General features: G+C 40.4%; 1 protein-coding gene across 4 annotated transcripts in view; it reads left to right on the top strand.

Moving 5' to 3' along the window:
- ELOVL5 (ELOVL fatty acid elongase 5) overlaps positions 1-19989 on the top strand; it is a 35974-nt gene extending 15985 nt beyond the window's left edge. For 2 of the 4 annotated variants that reach the window (XM_083831300.1, XM_083831302.1), the window contains exons 2-8: positions 3369-3434; positions 5340-5527; positions 12122-12199; positions 12844-13015; positions 14491-14615; positions 16481-16615; positions 18067-19989. In XM_083831300.1, the coding sequence (XP_083687426.1) occupies positions 3377-3434; positions 5340-5527; positions 12122-12199; positions 12844-13015; positions 14491-14615; positions 16481-16615; positions 18067-18198 (888 nt within the window). In that variant the 5' untranslated portion in view covers positions 3369-3376 and the 3' untranslated portion in view covers positions 18199-19989. Of the gene's footprint in view, positions 1-3365; positions 3435-5339; positions 5528-12121; positions 12200-12843; positions 13016-14490; positions 14616-16480; positions 16616-18066 lie in introns of all 4 variants that reach the window. The other 2 variants (XM_083831299.1, XM_083831301.1) reach the window with 1 other exon arrangement.
- Positions 19990-20467: the final 478 nt, after the last annotated feature.

Raw genomic sequence — 20467 nt, 5'->3', positions numbered from 1 at the left:
TCTGAGCCCTGAATTCTGACCAGTCCTTTGGTAATTTTACTTTTGACATTTAGTATATTTTAACACTTCTGAAGATTTTCATAGTAACTTCAAATTTCCTGCAGTACTATCCTGCAGGTTGCACTAAAGAAAAATATTCACACATTTGGCTCGACTTCAGCACAGGAGTGGAGAGCAGAGATGCTGAAGGCGTTTGTGTTCTACACCTGAGCAGAAATGGATCTGGGCACATCACAGACTTCTTTTTCCTAGTAGCCTTAATGGATTTTTTGATGAATTTTGAACTGCTCGCTTACAGTCATAAAAATGATAGGGCAAGAGAAAATAGGAGCTGGTTTCATGCTACTGAACATAACTGATAAAGTCAGGTAATTAGGATGGAACCTTTCTTATCTTCATTTAGGATGACCTTGTTGGGGCTTATTTAGGTGCACTGCCATGGTCTTGGTGTGTACCAGGAGAGCATTAAAAGCACAATGCATTCAGAGTGTAGTGGAGTGTCTGGGAGCAGAGAGGATGGTTCATTTCCTGGCCACTGTAGGTTAGGAAAAATAATGTATATAAAGGTACCTGTTTTAAAAAGCAATGTAACATAATTGGTTGTGCTTTTCTTCCTTTTTCTAACTTTAGGTACCAAATTGTGTGCCTTGCTGTGGGATGATTTCTGGATGAAGGAGCATTGCTAGTTATCTGTTCGTGTATGTGACAAGCTGCAGGATTTGTTTATTTTCAGTGTTAGGAAATGTGCCGGTTACAGTGTTTCAAATAGCAACTGGTTCAATTTTTCTGGAAGTTGATGTTCCTCTGAATTGGGAAACTATTCCAGTTAAAAAAAAGAGCCCTTGTAGTTGCTGCAGTTGAAGCAGTGTTTAATGTTGTGCAGTTATTGGCAGGAGACTTGATGCATTTTCGCATGACCCCCTCTGGAACAAAAGCAGATTGTTTCACTCTGTTTGTGCATTATACAAATGAGTTCCTTTTGAAATAAATTCTTTTTCTGCAAATTCTGGAAATTGACACCAGGAGTAGTTCTTCCTTCGCTGCTCCTTTTACAATCCGCTGTATGCTAACAGCGCAACAGAACGCTTCTTGGGGTAGCAGCTCTCCGAGGTGAGACCCCTGCAGAAAGCCTCCTGTTGGGGAAGGAATGTTCCTTCCAGTTTTTTGAAAAAGGATGGCCATGGAGTTTCGCTTCTTGCCTTCTTTGCTATAGCGAGGTGTGCTTTGTTTCTGCTTTCTTAGTTGTTTCATTTTCATATCTGAATTTTTATACGGTCCAGCAAACAAGAATAAATAGCACGCCAGTAATGAACCGAGCTGAGTTTGTATAACAAATTGTTGTTTTTCAATCAAACTCTACCATCTGAAGTCTGTGTCTTCAAAGCTGAAGTTAGAAGCAGGTTATGTTTTATTGGATGAATAAATATGTAAGTAAATTGTTACTGGATCAAAGGAACAAGTGACAAATTGAGTAAGTGAGGATTTCAAACAATAAAATAATTTATCAGCTGAGGAGTACTTTTCCTGGGGATATTTAATAGCTAACAGATTAAAAAAAAAAAAAAGAGAGAGAGAGAAAAAGAAAGAAACATGCTCTGGATAATTTTCTTTCTTTTCCTTGGAATTTAGATACTTACTTCTAAAAGTCTTCCTGATATTTGTGTTTGTGCTAGCATAGAATAGCCTTCTTAAACGCCACTATTCCTAGGATACCAGCATGCCAGGGGCATTCATAATTCATGTCATAATTGGTGCTGTAAGGCAATCCAAAAAATGTACATTCTTGTGAAGTGTGTAGTTATTTGGACCGGACTTCTTCAGGATTCTTAGTTGGAAAATACAGCTGCTATGAATCGGGATTACAAGAGTCTTTTAAGGCTTCTGATTATTTTAATCGAGCTCTTTTTTTCTTTCCTTCTTTTTTTTTTTTTTTTTTTCTGGTGACAAAATTTCAGGGAAGTTTCTGTGTGCTTGTGTAGTCCAAACCAGTAAAAAATACTTTGTGCACACAGATTAGAAAATCCTCTTCTGTGCGTGTCCCTGAGACTGCAGTGGGGAAAGATGGGCTTGGGTTGCAGCCAGAAATCCTCTAGGAGCATGGGAGCCTTGTGGTTGCAATGGGGTAGGAGGGACATGAGGCTTATATAGAACAACAAGTGATGTAAATGCATCTTTTACCACCACCCCCCCCCCCAAAAAAAAAAAAAAAGATGAACTTCTTTGTTGTTGGCAGCAAGGCATAAACTTGCATAATCATTTCAGGTTTCACTGTGGGTATGCTGACAGCTTATGTGTTGCTTACGTTATTTCCATGTAACTAAAAATTGCTGTTAATATGAGTACTTAAGGGAAGAGAAACACCAAGAAGTGAAAATTATCCTAGTGAAAATGGGCAAAATTCTTTTAGTGAAAGCTCAGTGCATCTGTAATAATTAGAAGAAATCGGAAGGATTTCTGGATAGAAAAGAGGAAATTGAAAGGAGTTTTTTAATTTTTTTTTAAATCAAAAATAAATTTTCTTCCCACTCTCACAAGAACAATTTCGGAACAATTTCATGTATTTCTTTCCTGCTTTAACTGTAGGGAGGCACGGCAGACCTGCATACTGCAGTGTAGCAGGTTCTCCAGATAAATATTGGCCATGTAAGGAGATGACAGATGACTCAATCACTTTTCTGTACTGATATTTGATGAGTTTTATTTCACAATGTTTTGCCAGTAAGGAAGTTGTGGAACTGGAGATGTTCGTGCTGTGAATTGCAATATTTTCCTCCCTCGCCTCTGCAACCCTCTATGTCATTCATTCCAGAGTTGTTCATCTGTTAGTTTTATGGGCTGTTAATCATAGCTGTAATCAGTCACCTATTCATAAAAGTGATAGTAGAGCCAGTTTTTACATTTTTCTTTCCCTTCTTTCTCCTCAGCTAGTGTTGCCAGCTATTTGGGATTCTTTGTTAAAATAGCTTCATAGTATTTATATGGGAATTTCAGTGTTGCTGCTTTTTTAAGATCCAAGCCTCATCCTCCTCTTTGCAGAGGGATCTTGCAAGATGTCATCCTGTATTTGCACTCTTAAATAGAGAACTAGAGGGAACTTTGGGTTAATCTGAACTTAATGTTTTAAACCATTTTTTATTCTATATCCATAATTAAATAATTCAGCAGAAAATGCGGCTTTTTACACCAGTGGTTCTCTGACACTAGAGTAAGCTTTCCGCACTTGATATATGCTAGTAATGTCCAGTACCTGTCTGCACTTTTTGTATGTTAGTATTTTCTCTGTTGACCATAGCAGTTGGTGCTCAGACAATTAAAGTGTTTCCATGAGCTGAAGAACTAACTTTCTCTGCATCTTTTCATTTCAGCAGATTATAGAATGGAACGTCTGGATAAAACAATCAATAGCTACCTTGATGTTTGGCTTGGACCCAGAGGTAAGCTTTTTCAAAAATAAAACAGTAAGACTGATATGAAAGCGTAGACACTAGAGCATAAGAAAGCACATTTCTAGCATCCTGACTTTGAAAGGTGACCACTTTTCTTAGTATTGGCAGAACATCAAAATGTGTGATCCTATAATAAATGGAAAATGTCTTCTCAATGCTGGCAATTTTCTGACCTGAAGAGCTGCTAGTTGTTCAGCAATGCTGTTCTTTTTATTACCAGTTAAGAGCCAATGTTGTTAGCCTTCGTGACCTACTTATCTCACTCAGATCTTTGCACTTTTTTTCTTAGAAGTTAATAATAGATTGTGTTGGGGGAAAAAAATAAAAATTTTTTGAATTTGCATTTTGAAATAAAAATACTCTTCCCCATATAATTAAAGCTGCTCACCCAGTTTTCACTTACAGAAAAAAAAAACCTGTGATTTTTAGAAACCTGTGCTTCTTTGAAAACCTCTTTAAACAAACTGTGGGTTTGGTGGGTTTTTCACTTGGAAGAGGTTCACAGGTGGAGAGCAGAAATCCTGGTCAGTGTGAAGAAGGGAGAGGCAGTGGGACCAGAGCAGGCAATGCCCTTGTGGTGGGGGCTTTCATCCAGGATTCAGATGATCCTGTAGGCAGTGTGCACAGCTGACCCCTGCGATGTTCCTCAGTGGCTTGTGCTTTCTTCTTCTGGCTGTTTCAGTAGCATCTTCCCTACTGCTTCTTACCCTCTTTCTCTCTCCAAGTGAAACTCCTGCAATGATGCCTCTTCCTTGGGGGCCGAAATCCACCAGGGAATTCCTGTTCTGCTGTGGAACAAGCCTCCGATCCTTCAAAGTGTGTCTTCTGTTTGCTTTGAGTTGCTCTGTGCCCTCTTTGCACTCATCTTCATGCTGAACCTGTTCAAATGATGCGATAAAACTTACAGTCTGTGCTTGCATGTGGTCTGTATTTGCCATGTCTTGAAACTGAAAGCAGCAAATGCAAACAATTCCCAGGCTTTCTTAACTATTTCCCAACCTACATTTTAAGGCCTCGTTTCTTACAGTCAAGATCCACATTTGACTCCTTTAAAATGAAGATGTTGTTGGCTTATGGTTTGGTAAGCACGGTTTCTGTCCTTTGGGCAGGAATCAGGTGAAGGGAGTGAAATGCCGTGCTGTTACTGGGCTTGGACCATGCGCTTGTAGGTCAACAGTGACCGTGTAGAAAAGTGTCACGTGCTTGCCTCAAGCGTTCCTCTGGAGTGCTCTTGTTCTGAGCAGTTTCCGTGCTTTTTCTGAAGAGTCGACATTTTGCCAGCTGGTCTGGTTGGTCAAACTGGACTGACTGTTCTGTGTTTCATTGCTAACACGAGGACTCCAAAATTTAAGTATCCTGAGCAGCACATATAGATATCTGTTGGGGTTAGTATTGGTACAACGTAGACTAGAAAGAAATGATCCGCTGATACCTGTAAAGGTGTGCACTTCACTCCTAGCTTTGCTTGTTCTGGGGAAATAAGAAGGGTACTGTTTGGAAAGGTTAATTTGAGAGAATAAGGGGAAAAAGGTCACTGAAGCCTTTTTTTTTTATCATTTAAATTCATCTTTGGTATTCAGGATGAATGACATTTTGGAACAGTAGTGAGTATTTCACTCATAATAATTAGGTAATAATTTAGGAATATCTTTGTTTCGGGAAGAGGATTATTTCTGTTTTCTTTAACAACTGTATAACTAAAATCTTCTTGTTTGTGTAAGTTTTTCATAATTAGCAACCTGGCCCTTAATAGAAAGGACTTGCTGTTCTCCCTTCATCTTTCTCTGGTAATTCTGGCACTAGAAGCATTCTTGGGTAGAGCTTTTTCTGGACACATTAAATTCTTCCACTTGCAAAAATCTAAGGTTTTGTAATTTTGTTTGTTTGTTTCAGACCCCAGAGTAAAAGGATGGCTTCTTCTGGAGAATTATACACCTACCTTTATCTTCTCAGTCTTGTACTTACTAATCGTATGGCTAGGACCAAAGTACATGCGGAACAAACAACCATTTTCATGCAGGGGTATTCTAGTGGTCTACAACCTCGGACTCACGCTGCTTTCTCTGTATATGTTTTATGAGGTAGGAGAAAGGGTTTGGGCTGGGGTTATTTTGCATTGTCTGGCTTAATTATATTGGCATGTGTCGAAAATGATCTATGGGGATATTCCTCATAAATCTGGGGAAACATCTGAAAAATGTTGCTACTGTTCTTCAATGTCCCTTCTCAGAGGAGAAAACTACTGCTTGCCTAAAAGACAGGCTTAGCTTGATTGCTTTGGTGGATTGTGCAAAGTACTTGGTAGCAAAACTGTGTCTTGTTTTGGAGTACAAAACGTGTTTTATTTGAATGTGTTTAATCATGCACGCACTCTTTGCATCTATTTCTGCAAGCTTGGAATAGCTTCTCTTGTGTCATTTTTTGTTGAAACAATTACATCTGGGCAATTGTGATTCATCTGGTTTTGAAAGTTGAAATCTGAACACACAAATGTATTTCAAACTGAATTGGACTTTCTGTGGACTTAATTTCTTTCTTAACAGAGATTTAGGCGCTGTAAAGTTTTCCGCTTTCATAGAGCAGTTTAGCTGCTTTTAATCAGCATTGCATGTTTTTGATTAACGCAAAACCAAAAACCTATGGCAATGTAAATAAGAATGTAGTCAGTAGACGTTGGAGCATGTGGTTTTAATGTACGGAATACTCTGGCTCGCTTTTAACCAAAAGCGTTTCTCCTTTCTGCAAGGAGGCATTTTGTTTCCAACATGAGATTACAAACAAGAACTAAAACTACTAATTTCTTTTTGTGGAGGAGGGGGACATTTGCTTAGAAGTACATGAAAGCTATAATTCTTGAAGTTTGTAGTTTATAGTGTTTTACAAAGTGAGTTTAGATAGGAAGTGATTTAAATTTCAAGTTCTTTCTCTTGTGTAGTGAAGTGTTTATTCAGAAATCACTGTGTTCAGTTGGATTATTGAGAATTTTGACACTTGATTCTTTAGGATGAGCATTTTGGGATTCAGTAGGTACTTAGAACAACTTGAATTCTTGATTTGCTTACATTTCTAATCTTCCCGTCAGGATATTCTAAATACAAGTGTGTGAGGAGTGCATCCAGAATTTGCATATTGATCTCTTTAATTTTTTAAAATGTAGCGCTGCTGTGCACTTATATACTACATCTGCATTATTATTTTTATGATGAGATTATTTATAATTACACAATAACTTGAGATTAAAATAATACAAATTATTATATTGGAGGTTTACAAGTGCAAACTTTTCTTCAGTTGTACTAAGTACGGATAAAATTCTCATATTAGCCGATCTTTTTTTCTTGAATACTTGGAATAATACTCATAGTTTCCAAGTGGAAGTTATTGTAATATTCTGCTCTGTTAAAAAAAATGATAAATTTAAACAATAGAAAAGATTTGAACTGACTTTTCTTGCTAACAGTGAATAAGTTACCAAGAAAAGATTGATTATTGTGTGTTAGAGAAGTCCTCATACTTCTAACCAGCTGAATAGCCTTTATATTATCTCATTCCTTCACAATTAAAATACAGTGAAATATTAAGGTTCTGCTTTCTATAAAGTGAAACACTTTATATGAAAGTGAATGTTGCTCTTAACGTAATATTACAGGATTGTTCATTGGTATTACTGAAAATATACTTTATAAATGGGAACACACAAAACTTCAGTGTTATGCAGACTATTAAACTCATGACAGTTACAACAAAAGTGCTTTTGAGAACATCTTACAAGCAAGTTTGCTCTTCTGTAGCCAACGTTGTCTTAGAAGACCACTGGATGTCCTCTGCTGTACACATGCCATGCTGCATCTCTGCTGATGCAGCAATATTGTGCTGGACTTGAGGGCAAGCAATGGTCTGCAGCAAGGCCTGATCCCATGAAAATGCTGCCGAGCAGACAGCCTTACTGACATAACACCGTGCTGCTTGATGTTGCAGGGTGAGAGCCGAAGGGCCAGGTGATAGGGAAAAAATCAGCTTCCTGAACCTCCAGGTATGTTTTCTAGCTGCAGTGCCGCTGTAATTACCCGTGTCAGTGCAAAGCAGGTGGTAGCCTCGCTCAGATCACATCAGGCACTGAAATTTCCCTTTGAAGGATTAGTGATTCATCAGTAGCAGCACTTCATGGTACATGCGCTCTCTTTCAAGCTAAAATGCTGAAGCATTCAAAAAGAGATGAGGGTGAGATAATACCTTACAGTGCTTATGTTACTCCCTGCTCCCTTCCTTGTCACTTTGTATTTCAATTGAATTAAACTGTTTTCAGTTCTAGTTTGAGGAAATACTGCATAAAACAACACCACGTATGAACTTGTTCAGTATCCTGTCCGAAAATAAGCTGTTTTAATAGCTTGTGTACAATATACCTCAAATCCTGCTTGGGAGTTTTTCCTGAGTTGCAGCTGTCAGGGTGTCAGCTCGTGAATCATAGCATCACAGCTCGGTTTAAATACTTTATGAACAAAGCATGGTATTAAAGTGAGGCATGCTCCCAGCTAGGATGAGAAAGATGACCTACTTGGTTTTCTGACCTTTATGTCTGAATGTTTGTATGTAGTAACGTAGAAAAGAAACTGTGGGATTTGCATAATTCCAGCTACTGTGTTCTTGCCCCACGTGGTCTGCTGATGTAATGTGGTATAATCTCATTTTAAAGTCACTAAAAGTCTTATACCTCTTATTTGGGATATCTAGGTAGTATTTCATGTACATCATTATTGTAAATTATTTGTTCAGGCATTTAATAACTAGACAAAGGTGGGGCGTGTTCTGGTACAAGTAAAAGAGAGTAGTGGGCTGCTTGTCCCAGATCATTTAAAAGGCAAGACAGGTCTGAGGGAGTGGGAGAGGTTCCCCTCGGCTGACCTGCCAGCGTAGCAGAGGGCAGCATCGTCATTCCGTACTGTAGGGGGAGGGCATGCTCATTAGGGGGAAATAACAGGGTATTTCATGTAAATTTACAGTGCCTAGTGATTGAGAGAGGCCATGTGGACTCATGTTAGTCCTCATTAACTGATATAACGTCAAGTTTGTAATCTGAGGCAGTCATTAACAGGTGCGTTGCTCGAACACCAAGGGTGAGAGCACAAAGGGTAAGGGGAGCAGGGGAGCCCGGGCCGTGCACGCCAAGGGACGCCGGCCCTGCACTCACCTCCGTGGAGGGTGCTTGTGAGCTGTGCGTGCCCAAAGGACCTACAGGTGTGCCGTATGCCCCTGGCGGGGTCAGGCTGAGGTAGGGCTGGCTTTGGACTTCGGTGGGAGCAGCATTCCTCCCGTGGGCAGGGGCGGCGAGGGCTGGTGCCCTGTGAGGCAGCGAAGGTGAGGGGCAGGGTGTGGGCTCGCAGGAGAGGCCGCAGGTGGCTCGCAGCGGGTAATCACCGGGGCAGTTTTGCGTCTTGGCAAGCATTTCCTTTCTTTGATCGGACACGTGAACCTCTGCTCCAATCTAGGTCTGTTCGGAAGCCCGTAAAGTAACTCGTCATGCTCTGACAGCGTGCTGCAGTGCTGGGTCCCTCGCCTGGCCCTCTGCAGCAAGTCTCAGACCTTGGCTGGTATCATGAGAACACCAAACCCGTCCCAGTCAGCCCGCTGTGGCAGCCACTTCACACTGGTGTGAGCGTGCTGGTCTGTTTCGGTAGCAGATGTGATAAAAAGCGCATGCCGCAGCATTTTAAAGAATCCAGCAACAGAATTACAAAATGAAAGTAATACGAAAATGAAAGGCCGGAGAGAGGGAAGAGGCTCTGCTCGAGCAGAAAAGCAACCTTGAACTGCAGGGTTTGCCCTGCAACCAAAGAACTTTGCATTGAATTTGAGTACCATTTCAACTGGATTATGAGGGAGCTGTCTCTTTTGTGTGCCATTTAAAAATCGTGGACTCTGGTGAAAATGATTACAGTCAGCCTTTTCTGGACAGGCTAATTCCTCAAGAGGAGATGTGCCTGTGGTCAGGCATCAGCAGTGCCATTAGCAAGCCTGGGCTGCTGCCAACCTGAAGATGAAGGTACACAGCAGAGCCATTTGGGAACTGCTGTTGGTCAGGTATCAGAGTGACCAATTGTTTTGTTTTTTTTCTTTTCTGAAGCCTTCCAGCACGTGCTGAAAGTATTGTGGACATAACAAATAGCGGTGCAGGGCAAAGGGGCAGCTGGCTCCCTCTGGAAAAGCACTGCCGATGTGTGTTGTGTGGTGCACAAAGCAAGGTCTGTGGGCAGTGGCACCAGCTCGTGGCAGTGGCAGCAGGTTTTGACCACTGAGTTTATTCTGGAAAGGGAGGGTTTAAATTATTTTTGCAACTATACTATTTATATGTTAAAAGTTACTGCCATTTTCTGCAAATGTTGCTTTGCTTATATCATTTAAAACTCTCTGGCTGTGAGATACTACTACTGCTCCTAGGATATTACAATATGCTCTTCTGGAAGCAAAGGTTTAGCTGAAGCTGCCTGTTATTCACACTGATGCTTTTACCCTTTTACCCTTCAAAGGGCTGGAATCAATCCAGACACCTGATGTCAAGCTGTAGGTGGGGAACTTATCTCCCTTACAGGGAAAGGTGCTTGGGGTTTCGCTGTTCTAGCCTTTGCTTTGGAGAAGTTCTTGGAGCACAGGGATGCTACAGGACACCGAGCCTGGCTGTTTGGAGTAATCACAGGGTAAACGTGATTATTCCTCTATTTCTCACACTTCCTTGAGCTGTGAGAACTGTATGAAACCATCTGTAGGCTCTTAGCAACACTATTACAGCACAATGTGGGCTTCTGTCTGATATTCCAGCGGGCACCCAAGGAGCCGTACGGGCTTTCCCTCGACGCTGTCAGAGCAGCTTGGTGCAAGGCCTGCTCTGAGATGTAGCTGGTGCATCGCTTTAAAACTGGTGCCTTTAAACAGCAGTGGAAGGGAGAAGTCTCCGTGGCTGCCTTCCCTTTGCGGCTTGGATAGAGGAATTGCTTGGGTCTGCTGCTGATACGCAAGGCTGCCCTGATGTCACTGTGGCGTGGCAATATTGATTTTTGTCCATTACATGAGGTAATTCCAGGTCTATCTGTTATGGTATAACTAGATGTCTTTTTTCTTCTTTTTTTTCCCCCTAAATAGCAGTGGTAATTCCATCTCAGAAGGTCAGAAATAATGACCTAGGCTGACTGGGTATTTTAAAAGCTAATTTAAGGAGAAAATGAGCCATGAAAGAACATTAGGAAAAGGTAGACCGTTTAAGTGATTATCTTTATTGTACCTTTTAGAATTAGTTTCCCACTCGCAGTTCTGAGCAGCGTTTAATAGCACCAGTTATTGTAGTCTTCTCATCAACTGATCATTTTAAATGGCTTATGGTACAGAGTTTTTCACTGTGGCTTTGCAAAGCTTTTCTTTTTTATTCTGCACGAGTGTAGATAAGGCCAAAAATGGACAAGTCTCTTGTGCAGGATATCTGCCTCTGCTTTTAAAATGTATTTTGGATACCTAAAGAAATCATTTTTCACTTGGGAGTAGTCTAAATTTGTTACTCCTCTTCTAATGCTATTCCCAAGAGGAAAAAAACATCTTTATAAACATCAAGCAAGCCCTTCCGTCTTGATTATTAATTTAATAGAAGCACTGATGGCAGCTTCAGAAAAGCCAGAGGCCAGAACCACTGAGGCATCATCCTTGGTTTTAAAAATAAATAAATTAAATAGCAAGCGGTGCCCTGGCCAAGGCACACTTGTTCTCATCTGCTCCTGTCTCCATAACTGTCCTTCTCCAGTCCCACCCTCAGCATCTCCTCCTCTGGGTGCTCCTCCATCTTCCCCCCTCCTCCAGCCTCCTTCAGAGCCCGTTTCAGCCTCTCCTTTTGCAGTCTGCCTCCTCCCCACGGCCCCGTCGTATGCAGAGCTCGGGCACAGCAGCATGCTTCATCAGCCCTGGGAAAAAGGGTGGGACACGGGCACCCTCCTTGGCAGCTTGATCCAGATTTCATCTTGCTTCCCCAGAGGTTTCAGCCAGCTCCTAGGCAAAGGGTTCCCTGTCATCCTCTCGTGGCTAATAGCTGGTCATTGCTCTTAAAAGTAATTTTGTGGTGTTTGATGTGCCAGGAAGTCAGGCAGGCAACGGCAGATACTGTGGAGGAAATCACTTGGGCAATGAAGGATGTAATGTGCTTGGGATTAGTGAATTATTTAAAAAGATCCTGAAGAATCAAAATATGGCAAAGCATCAGTTGTTAGCTGTTAAGGGTAGCAAAGCTGAAGGGTTTGCTCTGTTACACAGCTGAAAAAATTGTAGTCAGATCCCTGTGTATAAAATTTATAATCGGAGGAGAAATATGTTTACTGTTTCTTTGGTTGTTCACTTTTCCATCAGTGACATCATCAGCTAAAAAGGAGAGATCTTTCTTAAAAATCTGTGTAGATTATGTCCATGCAAAACGCACGCCATGTGGGATAAGCCGGGATAAGATGTTGCCTCCTATTTTTATTCTGGTGTGCTGCAATTGGAAGAATTTGTGTTACTTCACCCTCCATTATGATTCAATAAGTGCCCGGAGCCTCGTGTCACAAAGAGAATGCCTTGGCACCAGGCGTCCCAACAAAGCTGTCAAGGTGCGAGGCGCGGTGTTGTCACCAAAATGACACTTCGTTCTTTTATCTTCCCAGCTGGTGACAGGAGTATGGGAAGGAGGATACAATTTCTTCTGTCAGGATACACACAGTGGAGGTGAAGCTGATATGAAGGTAATGTAATCGAGACTTAGAGCTAATTACATTTCAGATTGTCTCCCTGAGTCTAAGTAGAGAGCAGAAAGGCATTGATGATGTAGTTTTTGTTCAAATTATGTGTTCTTTTTTTCTCCTTCTGCAATAGGGAAGGGGAATGTGTAGTTAAACATAATAATTAATCCACAATATACTTGGTATTTACAGTTTCAGAGAGTAGCTGTATTTAAATTTTCATGCTTTCCCAGCTCAAAAAACAGGGAGTTGGTCTTCGGTCCGTATCCAGCCACTGTGTCATGACCCCCTTCACTGTCTGAGGGAAAACATAGTGATCATTTCTTCTGGTCCCCATTCAGGCGGTGCATTTACAGAGGGCACTACAGGAGCACCAGTGGTTAAGTGTTGTCTTGTTTCTGCCAGAGCACCACAATGCACAGCAATAACCTCGTAAAACTCTCTGTCATCCTGTTTTCACCTGTAGTTATGGGTTTGTACCTGGGTCTCATATGGAAGAACTCGGTGCCAAGGTGTTACAGAAGATCTCAGCGGAGAGTCTTCAGTCCAGCTAGTGCAAGACGGAGTTTGAATTTTACCTACTTGGCAAAAGAGTTAAAAGCCCCCACGACATGCAATACTTCTAAAACTTGTTTCCTCCTTTCTAGATCATACGTGTCCTCTGGTGGTACTATTTCTCCAAACTCATTGAGTTCATGGATACCTTCTTTTTCATTTTGCGGAAAAATAATCATCAGATCACCGTTCTGCATGTCTATCACCATGCAACGATGCTGAATATTTGGTGGTTTGTTATGAACTGGGTGCCTTGTGGTCACTGTAAGTACTGGGTTATGGTGGGGAATGTTTGCAGCAGAGGCCTTGTGTTGGTATTCTTTTGGTCAAATCCAACTTCTCTGGTACCTTCAGCTGCAGGATTTGTTCCTTCCGATACTAACCTGCTTTGCTGAATTGCAGCTACTGCTTGCAGATGTTAAGATGCCTGCAGAGCATCTAGAAAATACATGGCTATGTAGTTTGAAGATTTTGTTTGGCAGTGTGATGTTTATCTGCTGCAGTAGTCCAGGTCTGACACTTGTCAACCTTGCTTTCTCATTTTTGTGGTGGTTGGAGACCCTCAGATGAAATGATACTTATTTTCCAAGTTAGGACCAGAAGTTTGTTTCAGCTACAAGATGTCTAATAGTGACCCTTGCCCTCGACTCTGTCAAGTTCACTTGCGATGTTACTTTCTTAAATTAATTTCATTTTACCAGTAGCTATAAATTATTATTTCAATTAAAATCTTGTCCCCTGAGCACTAATGAACGTGACCAAATGCTTCCTAAATGGAAGATATCCATGTCTCTCTTCTCTAAATCTTGCTTTGATTCTTTAATGCATTAGAGTGGCTTAGTTGTGGTTCAGATGTGCAGCTTACGGGTACTGGCTTTGTCGAACACTCCTCCAAGAGAAACCTTTGCAAATCCATTGGATGTGAACTAGCAGCAGTGCAGACCAAGAAGCTGGATTGCTCAGGAGTCTGCTTTCCGAGCCAAACAACATAGAAACTCTTACTTGTTTTGTGTTGTTAGCACAACAGTGAATACTGTTGAACCTATGAAAAATGTGGATGTGGAAACACATTTTCCTCTAAAGAAGTTGATCCCTGTTTATAGAACAGTCAAAAGTGCAAGTACTTAGCGTCTATCTTGAGTTTCTGTGGTCTTGAAAATACTTCTGTGCTATTTCTGGTGATTGTTTTTTTTTTTCTTCTTCCTTTCCAAGCTCTATGTTGGGCTCAGTCATCTAGTACTACACAGTTTGGTGCTGAGCTAAAACAGAAATTTCTTTAATGACTAAAGGTGCTGTAAACAAGGGCAAATAAAATGGTTAACTTGCACTACTTGCGCTTTCAGAAGATGCCTGTTGCTTTTGATTATAAGTGACAAAAAGGGCTCCCACCTAGAAGGAAGTGAAATCAGCCTAAAATTAGATCAGAGAAGCTATTGATTGCTGGGCATGTTTACGTGCCTCCTTTTTATCAGCTTCCTCAATACCCTTGAGAAACTAGAATGTAGAAGAATAATAAACAGAACAATCGGAAGGCTGATATAAAGTGTGCAGTTACAAAGCTTTTCAACCACTCGGTTGGGTCAACAGAAAAAGTTTAAGGGGAGTGGAGTTTTTTGCCTTTGTTCTAAGGGAAATCATATTTTAAATAGTAACATTTTGAACTCGTTATCTTTGTGGGCTCCGAGAAACACCATTTTCATGGTAATGCAGTGTACTTTCTTTCTCATTTGCTCTTTTAGCTTACTTTGGTGCCACACTGAACAGCTTTATCCACGTCCTCATGTACTCCTACTATGGGTTGTCTGCTGTTCCAGCAATGCGTCCTTATCTGTGGTGGAAGAAGTACATCACTCAGGGGCAGCTGGTGAGTGACGAGCTCTTCAGTGCTTCAGCAGGTTCTTGTATTTCCAGTGGGAACTTCTTGTCTTTACTGAGTTAGAGAGTTTTGGCAGGATGTAAAAGGGGAAATGAAGGCTAATACCTTCTGTATCTTCAAGTTCCTAAATCACCTTAGAAATCCAGCTTCTGCACCTCTGTTTGTACTGCTTTCAGGGCAAAAGGGAGGCAGGGACTGATGGTGTACACAAATCAGTGCTGCTCAGCTTAGAAGGATCTTTCTCCACCTCCCCATGTTTTGTGGCGAGATGTATTTGGGAATCATGCTGCTGAGTTTTCAGGGACTCAGGAGCCAGAGAGGAGGGAGAAGCTTTTCTTCCAAGCCCACTTTGAGTCGTGTGCTCTTCTGGGTGCTTGTTGCTCAGGCTGATGTTGAGATGACAGACCAGAAATGGAGTGCAACACAGTCCGCAGCTAACAAGGCCCTTCATTCTACTTCTGCAGGACAATGGATTTTCTGTCCCATTTTTGCATGCAGTTGCAAATGGTTTATTAAAAACTGTTCAATATTTCTGGTCTCCTTCTGCACTTTAAATGGGCAGATTTTTTTCACTTGTAATTCTGTGTTGGACTCCTTGCATCCATTTGTATTGTTTCCTGTGTGTACAGTGATGAAGCCTGAATGCTGTGTACTGGAGATGAAAAGAGCCCTGAAATTAAGCAACGTGGCACATGCTGTAGTGATACTACGTGTTTCAATGTGTGTAACATGTCTGAACACCACAAGGAAATGTGCATGGGTCTTTCTTCTTCCCCATTTTATAGACAGGGAAGCTAAAGCCTAGAGATGATTTTTATCGTTACGATTATGTTATTTTTTTCTCCCCACTTAGGAAGTCCCCTTCTCAGACCTGTGAATAGGTTTAATAACATTTGCTGGTGACGACCAGCAATTCAGAGTTTTGATTCTCAAAATCTGCTTTTCTTAGCCATCCTTCAGGAAGGAACAGTGCTAAGTAGTGGAGTTCTTTGTGGTTTTGCAGGTTGTTTTGTTTTGTTTCGTTTCCAGACTTAGGCCCTGTTCTTCATCCGTGTTGTCTGAGTGCTGCAGAGTGCAAGTGTCTCAGTGGTTTATCTGCTCCCCTGGCTATTGTCACAGCCACTTCCACTTCCCTGCCTGCTCTGCGTGCATGACTGTTAGGGCAGCAAAATAGCAGAACAGAGCTGTCTTATTTTAAATAAACATTCCCTAATGTGGTAGCCTTCATGTAAGGGTGAATTTTTGCCTAAGGGCCTGTGCAGTACTTAAGCCCAAACTTTTTTTTTTTCCCGAAAGAGAACATTGAAAATAGTTAAACAGGTCTAATGAACCTCAGTCCTTCTCCCTGACCACCCCCAGCTTCCCTGCTTCATATGTGCAGCTTTCAACCCCAAAACGTCTCCACTGGAGCCACATGTAGGGTAGTCCCAGTCTCTAGGAGAGGGTGGTAGGATCGAAATGTGAACCCAAATCTTTGCAACTGAAGCAGTGAGATGCAGAGTTACTCTGTTAGGCTGGTAGAGTCAAACCCTGGTGAGCTCTCACGAGGGAGGCGGTGGTCTTTGTTCCTCAGTATACGTATAAGTCAATTCTATGTGAGTTACACTAGTGCTCTAAAATGGAGCAATATTAAATAAAAGCACTTAATCAACAGAACGCTGCCACCTGAAAGTCTTCCTAACTCACGTTTACTTTTAGAAAGGCAGAGAAGATAAATTTATCAAACACCCAGGATTACATATTTTGACTTGCTTTGTGTATAACTAATTAGGTTTTGGTCAGTAATGGCTATTTTCCATCTTGCATTAGCGTGCTCTGTTTTCTCTTGTTTATTTATTTTTTTCTTTCCCCAGACTCAGTTTGTCCTGACAATCTTCCAGACCAGCTGTGGTGTTGTTTGGCCATGTGCATTTCCTCAGGGGTGGCTGTATTTCCAGATTTCATATATGATTTCTTTGATTATCCTCTTCACAAATTTCTACATTCAGGTAAAAGTAATATTCATCAATTCTGTGTATCATTCTGCTGGTTTTATCTCTCTGAAAAATAGCTTTCCGGTGATATGCTTCAAGTATTCTTTTTCTATCTTCCTGTAATATGCATACATTCTTAGAGTACTGTACTTGCTGGTGTGCCCTCAAATTTGAGAGCTTCAGGTGTGTTCTCTGCATAATTCAGAATGATCAGAAATCACAATACAAAAACAAATTTTACTAATGCAATTTTAACTGCAGATGTGGGAGAGGAGGAGCTTTATGTAAGAAACAGCTTTTCATTCTGAAATAAAACAGCAGCCTGTGAACCTCTGAAGCAAACAAAGGAATTGTTCCCTACTGTTCTTACAAGGGTAAATGCTTATTCTATTTCCAGGGAAACTTCCCAAACTATCAACGTACAAAAATCTGGTTTTGATTCACCTTTATAAGCATTGGCTTGTATTTCTGTATGGAAAATTATCATTTGGAATCGTGTTTCTGTGAAATTTGTTTCATGTCTGAACAGATTTGGACTTTGATATATGTTGTTCGGAGTAGTTCATAATCAGGCTCTGTGCAGAGATGTCCCCATCTTCAAAAAATCAAACCTGTGCAAGCTCCAGCCCCCGAACAATCAATTCTGAGACATATTTTAAATGTCTCTTGAAAGAGTCAAATATTTCAGGTCCAGAATATAGCAGGAAAACATAGCAGGCTTCACCTTTATGATCTGGTACTTCTTAAAATAAGTTCTGTGGTTCATATAAATTGCTTCGTAGAAACATGCAAATTAAACTTGATTGTATATTCCAAATATTGCTTTAATTTCTTCATCAGCTTTACTCAAATTTTAACTTTCCTTCACATACACACATGCTTTGGGCAATGCATTCTTACCAGGCAAGATCTCTTAATCTTTCAAAAAGATTGTCACATATATTCTTTCCACTGCCTGTAATTTTTGGTGCCCTGAATCTCCTCAGAGCTGTTAGTCTTCTTTCCTACTTCACACGTCAGCTGCTGCAAATTTGTTTTGCATTTCTGTCTCTGAAACGTCCCTAACTGTTCTTGTTTATCCACTTCTTCTGGCATTGCTGGAGATAGTCACCTGTGTTGCATCAAACTCTTTCCTCACTTGTCATTTTGGGTATATTCTTAGGCTCTAGTCTGCTCATGAAATTGCTTCCCTGCTTCTAAGTGACTGTTAACGTAGTACTGCCAATGCTACCATCATACTACAGTTCTTGTTCTTTCCCAGTGAACTAATTCTCTTATTGTGATGAATGAAACACATAGTATAGCCTTACACACAAAAAATGGTAAAGCTTATTAGACTCTGCCACCAGCACAAGGTCTTTAAAAATGATGGATGCAAGTTTGCTTTTGTGTGTCTTGATCTACTGTGAGGAAGTGGTCGTTTATACCTGTTTAAGCAAAACCATGTGCTTTTCCGTATATTCTAGACTTACAACAAGAAGGCATCCTCGAGGAGGAAAGAGTATCAGAATGGCTCTACAGCCACTGTGAACGGGTACACAAACAGCTTTTCTTCCCTTGAGAACAATGTGAAACAAAGAAAACAAAGGAAGGATTGAAGACCAAACTGAAAAACCATTTTGATAACCCCAACAACAAAATCATCTGATTGTAAGCACAATAAGAGTTGTGCACTAATACTCTAATGGCTACTGTAACTATTCCTGCCTAGAATAGTGTGATTTATGTAGGACTTAACCAGTGCAAACACCCTAGAAACTGTATACAGAACATAAAAGTAGGTTAAAGTTTAAAAATAATTCTGGGCTGTCACTGACCCCGCTATAGACTGTGGAAGGGAGTATTATTGTAGTATACGACACTGCTGTTGCCTTACTAGTCAATATGATAGGTGCTGAATTATGATTCACAATTTGAAAACACTGTAATCTAAACTCCATTTTTTTACTGTAGATTGTGCATGTGATTGTAGAGGTAATTTGTACGATGCTGGTTTCAGTAGATAAACACACATGCCTTAAATTAAAAAGCAGGGCCCAAAGCTTGATACTGGTTTAAAAATTAGGGTATGTTTCAACTTTTCAGTTGATTGACTTTTTATTAAAAAGTCATTTAGAAGAATCCATTGATCATTTTACTGTTCTGTATGTGATACACAGCGTTAAGTATCTCTTACATGATACAGTGAAATTGGAAATGGCACGTTTAGTTTTGTATATTTGGCTTTAACTGACTAAACAGTCACAAACCAGATGGAAAAGTTATTTTACCTTTTTAATAGATCTTATTTTTTTATTTGAAGTATGTCACTAATGTAAAATTAATTGGCGCTTACACAGTCCAGGAAGACTTAATTATTGTCTCTGAGGTTTAGGGTATATACAGGGTGGACCCATCTTTTATTTTCTCTTTCTTTTTCTTATTTCTGGGAATTCTTAAATGTTAAATGAAGAGTGGTTTTTAATATGGAAACTGGCAGAATTTCAAGTGTTGTTACCATAGCCATATCCACGCTTTAGAAGCTACTGTTTAAGTCTGTGACACATCCAAAAGCGTATTTAAAAACGAAGACAGAAAGATGCTTTTCTGACGGAATTGTCTGTATTTAAGTTGGTATCTGTACTGTTCTTCATGTAGCATATGTTCATTTTTAAAATGTGCCTAACAAACATTTTTTTCCCCAAACAAGCAAAATGAAACGGTCTAAGTCATATGTAATGTTTTTTAAATGTTACTGAAATGTGCTGGAGATGCCTGTTTCTGTAATGTGAGTTGTGTATATCACCAGTAATGTTTTGGCTTGCTATCTGAGGATTTGTTTAGAGTGCTTGTTAAAGTTGCTCCTTCCTGTAAAATCTTGCCTTGCACATATGAGGAGCTAATTGCAAAGCCAATATCTGTTGCTGGGATGTTATTCTGGTGTCTGCCGTGGTGGAGTTTGGCTTATGAATATCTTATTCATTAAGCTCTGAAAAATGAAATTGTGCAAGACGTTCAGTTGGTCATTGCTCAAGTTTAGCTATCTGTTTTTGATATTTATGTAAATGCCAGTTTTAACATGTTTAATTTTTCTTTTTTTTTTTTAAATTAAATCTTTTTAAAAATTTTTGCACATCTTTTAGGGAATTAATAAGTTCTCCTGCTAACCTTGTGGGTTTTCATTCCTTGTTTTGAAGGAGACAGTGTCTGTTATGTTTACATTATCGAAGCTTGAGTGTGTGTCTTCATTTCTAGGTACTGGTTTGCAGAGTCTTTACATAGCTCAGTACAGCAGCTACAGTGTTCAAAATAGGCTGTCTAAATGTGCTAGAAATAAACCCTTGGCTCATCTGAATATACCTACATTGTTAATGTTTGACATAGTTTAATCATTAAAACACTTTTGATGATCTCTGCCTGAATTCTATAGTGGGTTTGTACAGATCTAACACATTGCTGCTTCCTGCGCAAGGCCAAGAAGGAATTGTCTTGGCCGAATGACAGCTGCAGATACTCAGAGAAATTTAGCGTACCAGAGATTTGGTATCAAATTCCATACAGAAACCTTTGGCTGTTACTGAACACGGCTCCATTGCCTGGCTGTAGAAATTATTATCTGTGTGATGGATTAAACCTCCCAGTGGAAATAGTGACTCGCTGAAAGCAGAGCATCCCAAATGGCTCTGAGGCTGAGCGCCGGCAGAAAACTTAACAGGGGCCGAGAGGGACTTTCTGCCTCCTATACACTGTCTGTAAACTGGAAACGATACTTCTGTCCAGAATGTGAGCATTAAAGAACACTTTTGCAATTTCTCTACAATCTTTTGCCCTTGAGTGATCACTTCTGAGCTCTGTCTGATGTGAGTGCACTGCAACAAGCTCAGATGG

This window comes from Anser anser (assembly GCF_964211835.1).
Source record: "Anser anser genome assembly, chromosome: 3".
NCBI classification, from domain to species: Eukaryota; Metazoa; Chordata; class Aves; order Anseriformes; family Anatidae; genus Anser; species Anser anser.
This window is presented reverse-complemented; position numbering and strand designations above follow the sequence as displayed.